The sequence below is a fragment of the Haliotis cracherodii genome, unplaced genomic scaffold (assembly GCF_022045235.1).
Source record: "Haliotis cracherodii isolate W230 unplaced genomic scaffold, xgHalCrac1.p SCAF_7, whole genome shotgun sequence".
Classification (NCBI taxonomy): Eukaryota; Metazoa; Mollusca; class Gastropoda; order Lepetellida; family Haliotidae; genus Haliotis; species Haliotis cracherodii.
In genome coordinates, this window is record NW_027266330.1 from 62,000,715 (window position 1) to 62,014,522 (window position 13,808).

The following is a 13,808-nucleotide window of genomic DNA, read 5'->3' on the forward strand; positions in this document are numbered from 1 at the left end:
ATGACAGTGACGAAAACTATCCAACCTTTAAATGTCATTGCATCACATTGTAATCTGTCCTTCATCTTCACAGCGCCCTGTTCTACCCTTGATCCATCCATCTTCCTCGTCCAGTCCTCCGCCCATCCACCTCGTCATGCAATGTCCTCTGCCTCTCGGCGTGCCTTTCAATCTCGTCCCGTCTACTCTGAAGAATGCATATGTTTAGCAATGAACTACAACACCCACATGATCGTTCAACAAAGCGGTCTAAGTGGTAGACTGTCTGTCGTAAGGTAGTAAGTATGGAACCATCGTAGAGTTGAGGTCGTGATGTGATTGAGTATGATTTTACGCCGCTTTTAGCAATATTCCAGCAATATCACAGCGGGGGACACCTGAAATGGGCTTCACACATTGAACCCAAGTCGGGAATCGAACCCGGGACTTCGGCGTGACGAGCGAACGCTTAAACAAATCGGCCCCCCGACCGCCCCTGCCGTGATGTGAAATTCTCCGGAATGACAAATAATATTTGGAAGATTTGATGTAGAAAATATGAAGCAGGAAATGCAATATTGTTTGAGCATTTCCAGTTCAGGAGTAACGTTCGCATGGAACATAGAAAAACTTGTTCTATAATAGATTCGCGCAGGACCTCCACCGTGGTCTAGTGGTAGAGCGTCCGCCCGGAGAGCGTTAGGTCTGGGGTTCGATCCGCGGCCACGTCATACCAAAAGATACGTTAAAAGATGGTACTTGTTGTTACCATATCTGGCGCTCGGCATTAAGGGGCTAAAACAAGGACTTGTCGGCTCGGAGTCAGTATACTGTGTCTGAGTGGTTTATTCATGTTAAACTGCAGCATGGTATCTCAGTGAGCTAGCACTATAAATCGGCATCAGTCAGGACTAGTACAAGCACACACTCACACACACACATTTTTGCGCATGAATATTGTACTTTGAAAAGCTAAAAAAACATCTTGTTAGCTCACCAGACCACGCTGCAGCAGGTAAGGTCCCCGGAGCAGGTGCCAACTGTTGGGAATGGACAGAATCCCCCAACACAGAATCCTCCACATGCTGAAACACATACGACACATGGAAATTCTTCTATGTCATCGCCTGACATTCTGCGGGCTCCTTGTATATAAATGGCATTTGCTCTCAGTCCCGTCTTAATCATGCATTGCTTGTTAAAAGCAGAATAAAAACCGACATGATAAAAAAAAGCTCAATGACACGTTTTAAGTTGGTTGGTTGGTTAGCTGTTTAACGCCGCACTCAGCAATATTTTAGCTATATGACGGCGGTCTGTAAGTAATCGACTCTGGACCAGAAAATCCACTTATTCACATCATGAGCATCGATCCACGCAATTGGGATCGATGACATGCATAAACCACACGTTTAAGTGGTATCCATTAGTGATGTGTCAAAAGACAATAGGGCGGTCGGTTAGCCTAGTGGTTAAAGCGTTCGCTCTTCACGCCGAAGACCCGGGTTCGATTCCCGACATGGGTACAATGTGTGAAGCCCATTTCCGGTGTCCCCCGCCGTGATATTGCAAGAATATTGCTAAAAGCGGCGTAATGAGTGTGTGAGTTAAAGTTTAACGTCACATCGGCAATATTTCAGCCATATCGTGACGAAAAAGCGGCGTAAAACCATACTCACTCACTCAAAAGACAATATATGTAGTATATTTGACAGCAATGCAAACGCATGTATATAATTTAAAATGGACAAGTAACGGGATATTTGCATTTTTACGACTGGGAAAATTAAATAGGCTTAAGTTTATCTTACTAGGATATACACCGCGCGAAGAATGATATGGATTCTTTGTTTCTTTGTTGTTTAACGCCACTCAGCAATATTCCAGCTATATGGGGGTCTGTAAGTAATCGACTCTGGACCAGACAATCCACTGATTTACATCATGAGCATCGATCCACGCAATTGGGATCGAAGACATGCATCAACCAAGTCAACGAGCCTGACAACCCGATCCCGTTAGTCGCCTCTTACGACAAGCATAGGTTGCTGAAGACCTATTCTACCCCGGATCTTCACGGGTCTACACGGAAACGGGTCAACGTTTAGTCATTTGTCGTTAAAGAGACAAACAGGCTATTAATACGTGTCATGCATCGCTATTTAACTTACTCATTTCTGTTGTCGACGTTGATTCCGTTGTTGCTGAAGTTGATGCCGTTGTTGTCGACGCTGATTCCGTTGTTGCTGAAGTTGATGCCGTTGTTGTCGACGTTGATTCCGTTGTTGCTGAAGTTGATGCCGTTGTTGTCGACCTTGATTCCGTTGTTGCCGAAGTTGATGCCGTTGTTGTCGACGTTGCCGTAGCAGCCGTTGTCGCCGCGGTCGATTCCGTCGTCGTTGGTGGACACAACAACTCTGTGGCACACTTTCTGATTTTTTCTCTGATGGTGCACAATCTCCGACAACTATAATTAACCGGCGCCTGACAGTTGCATGACCTGCAAGATGTCTCCACAGACAATATATTACGACATAAAGCAGATGCGGCTTTCTTCACCCCTAGTAAGAAAAACGTCTTTCTCCACATGGCTCTGGCTTTTGATGTCTTCCGTTGCCCTGCGTCGCATTCATGGATGATCAGAAAGCAGGCGGTAAGAAGCGCGGCTAAAAAGGTGAATGACTGCATCTTATACTCAGGTCAACCGACTGTTGGACGACACTCCTACTAACTGGCGGAGCTGCTCTACAACGGGCCTTATGAATACTTGTACAGCCACCCCATAAATGTCTTTACACGGGGCTTGTTTGTGTCCAGTCCCCAGGGGTCAGGGGTGACACCAATAGCTGGAAGGGAAGGGCTGACGGGCCACGTGTTCTCCCGAAACCCCGCCCTCTTTAGGGCAGTAGGGCGAGAGTAGGTCAGACCACCGCTTGAAAGGTGGATGGGATGGTTGTTTTTTCTGGTGAGAGGGAAAGAACAATAGAAAGACCGGGTGAGGTTTCGTGTGCGTGTGTGACCCATGAAATCCGGGTTAGAAAAGGTCATCTGCAACCTATGCTTGTTGTAAGATCGAACAAGTTGTAGTGAAATGTCTTGTAACCTCAGTGATGTCAATAGACCCGTAAAGATCCGGGGTAGAATAGGTCTTCAGCAACCCATGCTTGATGTTAAAGGCGACTATGCTTGTCGTAAGAGCAACTAACGGGATCGGGCGGTCAGGCTCTCTGACTTGGTTGATACATGTCATCGATCCCAATGGCGTGGACCGATATCACGCATAACTGTGATATTGGTTTCTTGTTGTTTTTTTACATCTGTCATTGTATGTTAGTTAATGAAATCAACAAAACATTACATCCATATTGCACCTATTTAAACCATAAGAAAAAAGAATCCTTCTGTCGAATATTCAAGGGGTGTAATAAGGAGAAACCAGATACTTATTAGAAATGTACAGGGGAATATCTATCATTGACACTTACTGTAAGGTATTGACTTCCATTCTTGACCGACACCTCCAGTCCTGGGCCCACTTGCACAAAGCAATCTTAGCGCTGAGATGATCGTGACTCCCATACTTTAACATAGGGGACAATAGTCTTAGCGCTAAGATCACTTTGTGCAAATGGGCCCTGGTGTGACAGTAATAATATCTTAATTGAAACACAAGCAGTTTTTAGATCAGGGTGTTCCACCACAGTCTGGCCCGTAAAGATCCGGGATAGAATAGATCTTCAACAACCCATGCTTGCCGTAAAAGGCGACTGTGCTTGTCGTAACAGGCGACTAACGGGATCGGGTGGTCAGGCTCGCTGACTTGGTTGAGGCATGTCATTGATCCCAATTGCATGGATCGATGCTCATGATGTCAATCACTGAGTTGTCTGTCCAGACTCGATTATTTACAGACCGCCGTCATATATCTGTAATATTGCTGAGCGCGGCGTTAAACAACCAACCAAATGCGTGTATCGATGCTCATGATGTCAATCACTGAGTTGTCTGTCCAGACTCGATTATTTACAGACCGCTGTTATATAGCTGGAATATTGCTGAGTGCGGCGTTAAACAATAAACAAACAAAGAAGCAAAACATGTAGAAACCCTCGAAGATCCGGGTTAGAACTGGTCTTCAGCAACCCATGCTTGCCGTAAGAGGCAAATAACGGGATGGGGTGGTGAGGATTGTTTGATGCATGTCACCGTATCACATTTGCGTGGATTTATGCTCATGATGTCAAATTTGGATTGTCTGGTCCGATTATTTACAGAAGCCGTCATATAGCTTAAATATTGCCGAGTGCGGCGTTAAACAGCAAACAAACAAACAAAATACCTCCACCCCTTGATCTGTCTGCCCATGTTGTATACTATGACATATTGCGGCGTTAAATAACAAAGAAACACAACGAAACTTTTTTATCGCGTTTGAGAAAAGGCGGCGGTGCACGCATATTGTGCACGTGCAGGTTATGAGGATGAAGTTGACAACGCCCCCGTGGACCCACGTTTTGCTCATAAGATTATTAGGAGGTCGTTGTGACAAGCTGATAACAGAATTCCCAAAACGTTTTGACACATTAATATGGCTTAAATTAGATAAAACATTTTTTGCCTTGGAACGGGCCTTAAAATTGTGTGTTGTATATATATGGCCTGAAACTTCAGTTATGTGAGTGAGTGAGTTAAAATTTAACGTCGCATCGGCATTATTTCAGCCATATAGCGACAAGACCAAGCTAATATATACACAATTTAGTTATTTATGCAATGTCATATTTAAAAGCAATTGATGACAATTGATGGACAGAGCCTTTTATAATGTCAGTTGCTAATTGCATCACACCAAATTTAAAAACAAGCATTTAATTATTCACATACATATTTAGAATTTATTATACAGACCAATTTCTTTCAAGAAGTTTATGATGAGATGCCCGCTGACACGGGAAAAGAGATCTTTTAGATTTACACTTTGATAATGTGAATCCCTTGCGATTGCAAAGTCCACACCGTCAAGCAATATATGCCGAGGTAAACGTCTTTACAAGTACCGGATCCTTTTCATTGTGTTACAAAACATCAGCTGGGAAAGGTTTAAAAGTTAAGAATGTAATGTTTTCAAATATTAGATATTGTAATTTTACAGTCAAACATTATTCCAGTTATTTCATTCTTTCGTTACATGTACAGTGTGCTACGGTTGTGAGTGAGTGAGTTAGGTTTAACGCCGCTTTTAACAGTATTCCAGTTATATCATGGCGTGTCAGCTTAATGTTGGAGGAAAGCCCGAAGTGATGCAAGTCTCAGACGTTTACCACTTCGGTAAAACCCATGGTTGTGAGGTATGGGGTACGGTAACCGCACCTGATATTGAACGGGTGCATCTTAAATTCTGTAAGAAAGTATTAAATGTACACTCAAAGGCATGGAATATTGCAGTATAGCGAGAATAAGGTCGGTATCCTATTTACACCAATAGATTTTGTAGAATTTCGAAGTACTGGTTTAAATTAAATAATACTTGTAATTGTATATTACAGGTTGCATATTATATTTGTTTGTAGCAGTGTGATAAAAATGTGAAAAATTGGGCATGGTATGTAAAAGATATGTTGTGTTCCCATGGTTTTTACATATGTGTTGTTATATTCCTTGTTTGTAAATCATATATTTGTCTCTTTGTTTAAACGAAGGCTTATTGATAATCATATACAATTATGGAACTTAGATCTCAACAATAGTAGAAAGTAGATGTACAGAAATCTAAAAGTATCTTATGGTTATGAATTATATCTCAATATTTTACTACGTGGTCTAGGTAAATATTTAACAATGATTAGAATATCGAGTCACAAGTTTGAAAATAAGTTGGACGCGATCACGATATTATCAAAGATACTGTGATTATTGTCAAGCTGGAAGTGTTAAGGTACTTGAAGATGAGTATCATTTATTAATATGTCCCAAATTTAAAGATAACAGTCAAATATATACATACATATTATTGGGAAAGACCATTTGAATTAAAACTATTTAGCCTGCGACAAACAAGTTCTAAACCACAATTGTTATACATTTCTAAATATATTAAATCCTGTTTACAGTAAATATGAAGTCGTGTCCTACCTCCATTGTCAATATATATTTTTATTGTATCTTGGTTTGGTTTACTTGTTGTTAAGCGTCGCACTCAGCAATATTCCAGCTACATGACGGTGGTCTGTAAATAATCGGGTCTGGACCAGAAAATCCAGTGATTGATATCTGTCCACGCCATTGGGATCGATGACATGTATCAACTAAGTCAGAGAGCCTGACCGCCCGATCCCGTTAGTCTCCTCTTACGACAAGCACAGTCGCCTTCTACGGCATGCATGGGTTGCTGAAGACCTATTCTACCCCGGATTGTTGTGTCCGCTGGAAGAGGGTCAGAATCCCAAATATTTTTGATGAATATATCTGTTCTTCTCCTCTTCTGGTATAGAACAATCAAGTCCCCACCATTAAAAGGAACAGGGCAAACGCAAAGAAAAGACTGGCCAGATTTAGGCAAAGGGTATGCTTTTTACCTCATCTGTGCAGGCAACATATTTCATATAAATGCAGATTCTTAACCAGTTTTTATTGTACTTGTATGGTTACGCAATACACTAAGTATGTTTTAAGCGACTAAGCGATCTTAGCGCTAAAGACCCGTGAAGATCCGGGAAGAATAGGTCTTCAGCATTCAATGCTTGCCGTAAAAGGCGACTATGCTTGTCGTAAGAGGCTACTGACGGGATTGGGTGACTTGGTTGATGCTTCTCATCGATCCCAATTGCGTGGATCGATAGTCATGATGTCCATCACTGCATTGTCTGGTCCAGACTCGATTATTTATACAGACCGCCGTCATATAGCCGAGTGCGGCGTTAAACAACCAACCAACCAATCAACAACGGAAATGTACCCGTTTACTGACTTGAGCACCACACAGGACCATATTGCTTGTAAAAAAGTGACTTGTTCCTGATAATACACAGCAAAAACAGTGTATGGTTGGTTGGTTGGTTAAACGCCGCATTCAGCCATATTCCAGCTTAATGACGGAGACTGTAAATAATCTAGTCTGGATCGACCACACAATACAGAGATTAATATGAGCATCGATCGACGACATGCATCAACGAAGTCAGCGAACCTGAACACCCGATGATCCTGATATTAATCACCGGATTGTCTGGTCGATCCAGACTAGATTATTTACAGTCGCCGTCATTAAGCTGGAATATAGCCGAGTGCGGCGTTAAACAACAAACCAACCAAGTTATTTATATAGGTAATAAGTTCTTGGACTGTACACTGCATACGATGACATCCAATAAGGCAACAAGTTCACAATTGTTTTTCATTGTATAATCAATCGATCTGTATCCCCACACCCTCGAGCCAGCGTTGTCCCGATAAGTCAAACATTACCACCACTCTGACAAGAACTGTGTAAATCGACTTTTCTTAGCATTCGTATTAAATTCCTTATTATATTTTTCCAAAGGCAATTTGCTAGAATACCTGCGTCAAAGGTAGCATTTAGTGAGGGGCTCACTTTTGGAAGTCTTTGAGGGATTCCCCGATGTTCTTGTTCTGGCCACCTTACCCCATGGGTTTATTTTACAAGGGGCATTCCGCTCAACAGGTGAGTATTCAACACAAGGCAACACTTCTAAGGAGACTTTTCAAAATATCAACAGCTAATTTGTGAAACAACAGTTTACTGGCATCATATTGATACCATTAATGACTCTGTAATTATGTGGACCTGTTTATGTTAAGTCTTTAGTTTAACTTATTCACAATGTAAATTAAAATAACATTATATACTATCAGTTGATCAAGTTGGACGAAACAGCGGAATCCCTTGGAGAGAGGTTTGGTTACTGGAGGATTAGTAGCTGATCTCGACCAGACGGAGGATTAGTAGCTGATCTCGACCAGACGATCCTAGCCTGCCCCAACCTCCCAGTAAGTATTATCCCAATTGCGCAGATCGATCGATGCTTATGAAGTAGACCCGTGATGATTCCGGGGTAGAATAGGTCTTCAGCAACCCATGCTAACTTGCCGTATAAGGCGACTATGCATGTCGCAAGAGGCGACTAACGGGATCGAGTGGTCAGGCTCGCTATCTTGGTTGTGAAGCATGTCATCGATCCCAATTGCGTGAATCGATGCTCGTGATGTTAATCACCGGATTGTCTGGTCCATACTCGATTATTTACAGACCGCCGTCATATAGCTGGAATATTGCTGAGTGCAGCGTTAAACAACCAACCAATCAACCAAGTTATTTATATAGGTAATATTTTAAGTTCTTGGACTGTACCAGTGGTTAAATATCATGAGCATCAATCCACGCAATTGGGATCGACGACATGCATCAACCAAGTCACTGGATTGTCTGGTCCAGACTCGATTATTTACGGACCGCCGTCATGTAGCTGGAATATTGCTGAGTGCGGCGTTAAACAACAAACCAACCAAGTTATTTATATATAGGTAATAAGTTCTTTCAGTGGCATTTAGAAGTTGGAGTGATGAAGTAAGACGAGTTCTATGGATGAACAACTTCTTTGCTACAATTAGAGCGACGTTTCGGTGTAGATCCTAACACCTTTATCAAGCAATAGATGGATAGGGCTTACTTACTTACTTACTTTGGAGATTTAACGTGCGCTTTCCGACTGATGCGTATTTCGCACACGGGCCCGGCCAGGCCATTTAATGTGTTTCCGAAAGGGGCGAGGGTGGTCTGTGCAACCCAAGAGGGGGCTTTAGGGGTTGCTTATATAGAATTTGGGAATTTTGAGATTTGGAATAGATGCCGATGGGGTTGGGGAGGAGAACTAAGGGAGCTGGGTATGGTGGATGATTGTTTGTTTATGTGATTTTGATTTGGTAGGTTATTATGGTTGTAGATGCGTTTTATTAGTTCCGTTTATATTAAGAATACGCCTAAGGCCTTGAAGTTTTCTAGTTTATTTTGTGGGTTTAGTATTGCTTCTAGAGTGAGAGCCTTGTTTAGATTGAGGGTGGTTTGTAATGCGGTTCGATGTGTTAGGTAGTGTGTGCAGTGGATGAGTGCGTGTTCTGGGGTTTCTGGTTGTTTGCAGTGTGGGCAGTTACCTGTAGTGTGTTTTTTAAAAAAATTTAGGTGGTTATTTAGGTTGGTGTGTCCTGTTTGGAGTTTAGTGATTACTCTGTCGATTTTTTTTGATGGATGGAGAATTTTTGGTTTGGTTAGTGGTTTGCTGAGCACTCTTTTGATTTGGCTATTTGAGTTTAGATATAGGTTATGCCATTTTTTTGTGATTTTTTGTTTGTTTACACTTTTAATTTCTGATTTTGAGATGGGTAAGTTTAAGCTTATTTCTGGGATTTTGAGGGATAGTTTAGCTGCTTTATCGGCGTTTTCATTACCGTATATTCCTACGTGGGCGGGTATCCACAAGAAGGTTACTTGTTTGCCTGCTTTTGTTAGGTCGTTGGAGCTTTTAAGTATTTGATTTATTAATTTAGGTCGGTTTTTTGGTATTTTTGTTTTGGAGGGCTTGTAGTCCACTTAGGGAGTCAGTAAGTATTAGGATTTTTTGGTTGTTTTTGGATTCTTGATTGTGGAGGGCTGAGGCCATGCCCATTAGTTCGGCCGTGAATATTGATTGGTTATTTGAGAGTCGGAAGGATTTTGTGGTTTTAGTTGGTTGTGTGGTATGGACTCCGAAACCCGTGTGTTTGGAGGTCGGATCTGAGGATCCGTCCGTGTAAATGTGACACCAATTTGGCCAATTTTTGTGTATGTATGCTAGTGTGGTAGTTTTAGCTATGTTTGGGTCGGTTTGTTTATTTATTTGGCTAGCTAGTGTTGTGTCTATTTTGGGTATTTTAAGTTTAGGGGTGATAGGGCTAAACAGCATAGGTATATATACACTTTTTGACATCTAAGTTGTTACAGTGACTAGTTGATGGACACAGAGAGGTGATTAAGCTAGTTGGAAGCCAGTGGATGACTAATGAGCACAGAGTAAACAAGCAGACAGATGGAGATGATGGAAGCCACTATATTAATTGGATGGACAAAAGGATTTAGCAATTAGGTGATGGTAAGCAGACGGGATGTAATAGCCTTGGTCTCTGTTCATTGCTGGCTGGATCCTTTTGATGTAGATGGCTTCTATGAGTTTCCTGATTTTGTAGTCTGATTGGTTGTTGGCCAGGATCTTGATGTTGTTCCACAGGATGTTGTGATCGGGGTGGGTTTGGGTGTGGTCGGAGATGGCTGATTTTGAGTCATTTTTTTGTACTGAGGTATTGTGTTCTTTTATGACAAACAGGGCTGTCTGTATTCACTAACTTCAACAATTACCCTAGCAGCCTAGTTGAACAAACAATCAACAGCATCCTCAGCCCTAGAGAGCGGCCTCCACGACAACAGACAGCCCCGTTTGTCATCAGTCTTCCCTACATAGGAACAGCCAGCCACCAGATCCGCAGACTGCTCAAACACCACGCCAACATTGATACAGTATTCCAGAGAGGCAGGACAATCCAGAACATCCTCAGCGCCAATGGCAAGCCCCCTACATCAATGAAAGAAGACCCAGCAGGAGCCGTATATCACATACAATGTCAGTCATTTATTACCCCCGAACAACAGGTCACGAGAGAGAGAGTTAAAATTTAAAGTCACATCGGCAATATTTCAGCCATATATTATAATTACTAAATCAAGTATAAAGTAATAATACATACATATAAACATTACAATCCGTCGACAAAGGAAGTAATTGCACTAGATGTAGATTTAAAACTAGCATAGCCTCATAAAATTTGAACAATTCAAATAGTACCCAAAAAAATGGGCTATAGATCACCAATATACGGAAGCTTTTTAGGGCCATTTTTTTTTTTTTTGATACTATCTTGAAATTTCAAGATACTAAGTTTTTAACATCCTAAGATGTAAAAATACGTTTGAAGTGAAAAATCTTGAAATTTCAACTTAGTCTCTGGAAATTTCAACTTCTTTATCTTGAAATTTCAACTTAGTATCTGGAAATTTCAAGATAGTATCGAAAAATTAATAAAACCAAATGGCCCAAAAAGGCTTCCGTACCAATAACCATAGGTAGGTCACCATACTAGGGACCATGGGGACTTACGGTACATCTGCTTCCTGCATGGTACCCCAGCAGGATTTACACCATCCCTCTGGCAACTGGTGATTGTTAGTTAATCAAGAATTCTACGATTAAAAACATGGAAATGAAACATACTTTGAATGAAGTGGGACATACGTACCCTTGCAGGGGTACAGCCACCAACAATCTCAGGTATCGAATCATTCAATCAAATTAAAATCACATAATTTTTACAATATATATTATCAAAAATTATCTCTTATTTCAATTTCTTTTAAAAATCCAAAAATAGGTCTTCAGCAACCCATGCTTGCCGTAAAAGGTGACTATGCTTGTCGTAAAAGGCGACTAACGGGATCGGGTGGTCAGGCTCGCTGATTTGGTTGATGCATGTCATCGATCCCAATTGCGTGGATCGATGCTCATGATATCAATCACTGGATTGTCTGGTCCAGACTCGATTATTTACAGACCGCCGTCATATAGCTGGAATATTGCTGAGTGCGGCGTTAAACAAACAAACAAACAAACCAAAACTTAAGACGACACATGTTAGCGTGGGAAGATTTTCTGAGGACTGGTGAGAGTAAGTAATCGATTAAGATATCAATTATAAACATTCTTTTTGGTCCCTTCTCCACTAACTGGTACTAGTGTTTGTTTGTTTGTTGTTTAACGCCGCACCCAGTAATGTTCCAGCTATATGACGGCGGTCTGTAAATAAACGAGTCTGGACCAGACAATCCAGAGAGAGCCTGTACGTTTGCGGTTTCATTTTTCGACCATCGGCCTCAAAGGGTTGCTTTAACAATGAATATGCATGAATTTCGCTAAATGTCTTGTGCATGACGATACACGTGAACAGAAACGGAATTCACTCGACTGTAGTATTTAAGCGACTAACGGATCGGGTGGTCAGGCTTGCTGACTTGGTTCATGCATGTCATCGTTTCTAATTGTGTGGATCCATGCTCATGATATAAATCACTGGATAGTCTGGTCCAGACTCGATTATTCACGGACCGCCGTCTAAAAAGCTGGAATATTGCTGAGTGCGGCGTTAAACAACACACCAACCAACATTCCGTACGTTGTTATAAAAAGTAGATACATTCATTGGGAAATGAATGCAGAAACACGTGACCAATCCTGGATATCATTAAATGAACAAAAGGAAAATTTATATGTTGAAAGAAAAGCAAATTGTCACGATATGGGTGCAATCAATCACTGGATTGTCTGGTCCGGACTCGATTATTTACAGACCGCCGTCATTTAGCTGGAATATTGCTGAGTGCGGCGTTAAAATAACAAACCAACCACACTCAGCAATATTTTCGCAATTGGGATCGATGACATGCATCAACCAAGTCAGCGAGCCTGACCACTCGATCCCGTTAGAAAAATTGCCTTTTACGACAAGCATAGTCACCTTTTACGGCAAGCATGGGTTGCTGAAGACCTATTCTACCCCGGATCATCACGGGTCCCACGCAATTGGGATCGATGACATGCATCAACCAAGTCAGCGAGCCTGAACACTCGATCCCGTTAGTCGCCTTTTTACGGCAAGCATGGATATTTTGATGTGATTCATTAATTGTCGAATAACTGTTAATGTACTGGACGTTCTTGTGACCAGAAACTTGCACAATTTGATGCGCTGGGACACCATTGTTGGAAGTTCGGATCATTCGTTTTCTAGCGCTGTGGTTCGTCAACCTTTTGTCTGAGGACAGTCCAGCCCTGGATGCCATGGTCGTCATGAGAGAGCCTAGCTTGTTTCTACCAACAGGTTGGCGTTTAAACCACGTGTTTTCAGATTTTACTCCGAACTGTGTGTTGGGTGCAAGGTTAAAGGGACTCTCATCATTGCAAACATCCCGATACAACCTGTAAACTGCCACCGGACAACATTCGACCCCAGGTTGAGCCCACGCTTTGGGATTGATCACCTTGCCTTGTTTTTGACTGACGTTCCAAATATTGTAAATATTCCTTATTATCAGAATCAGTTTTGAGTGTGACGTCGCCCCACTGCATGCGTCTGTGGGGCGTGGCCGACCTTAGTCCAAAGGACCCGTGAATATTCCGGGATAGAATAGGTCTTCAGCAACCCATGCTTGTCGTTAAAGGCGACTAACGGGATCGGGTGGTCAGGCTCACTGACTTGGTTGATGCATGTCATCAATCCCAATTGCGTGGATCGATGCTCATGATATTCTTCACTGGATTGTCTGGTCCAGACTCGATTATTTACAGACCGCCGTCATATAAAAAAAAAGCTGGAATATTGCTGAGTGGGGCGTTAAACAACAAACCAACCTTAGTCCAAAGTAGACTGTATTGTTCCACCACAATGTTTTAACACAGCATCTGGAGACTTAGTGCCAAGCTGTCCGCATTCACGGAGTTTATTCACTTCCATATCGGACACAGGATCAGCCCGCTGGGGTCAGTTTCCTTTTCCTTGCTTTTTAATTACTTTTGTTTTGATTTCAAAACCTCCCTCAATTTAGCAAAGTGCATAGATTCAGCCAGCAGATGTTTGTAATCGTGTCGCTTGAGGTAACGCTCAATACTAGCCTTGATCCCCTTCAGAGTAGACGGTTCGTATTCCGAACCATCTGATTTGCGTCCGAAATGAAA

General features: G+C 41.9%; 1 protein-coding gene across 1 annotated transcript; it reads right to left on the reverse strand.

Moving 5' to 3' along the window:
- Window positions 1–972: 972 nt before the first annotated feature.
- Window positions 973–2,667, reverse strand: LOC139449070 (uncharacterized). The gene is made up of 2 exons (XM_071230536.1): window positions 2,151–2,667; window positions 973–1,064 (listed from the first exon to the last, which is right to left on the reverse strand). The coding sequence occupies exons 1-2, from the start codon at window positions 2,665–2,667 to the stop codon at window positions 973–975; spliced, it is 609 nt and encodes a 202-aa protein (XP_071086637.1).
- Window positions 2,668–13,808: the final 11,141 nt, after the last annotated feature.

What these genes read in the sequence shown, in the direction of transcription:
- LOC139449070 (XM_071230536.1), bottom strand. Translation starts at nt 2,667, where the DNA reads ATGCAGTCATTCACCTTTTTAGCCGCGCTTCTTACCGCCTGCTTTCTG. An exon ending in AACGTCGACAACAGAAATGA is followed by an intron (nt 1,065 to 2,150) that starts GTAAGTTAAATA and finishes TATGTGTTTCAG; the next exon opens with CATGTGGAGGATTCTGTGTT.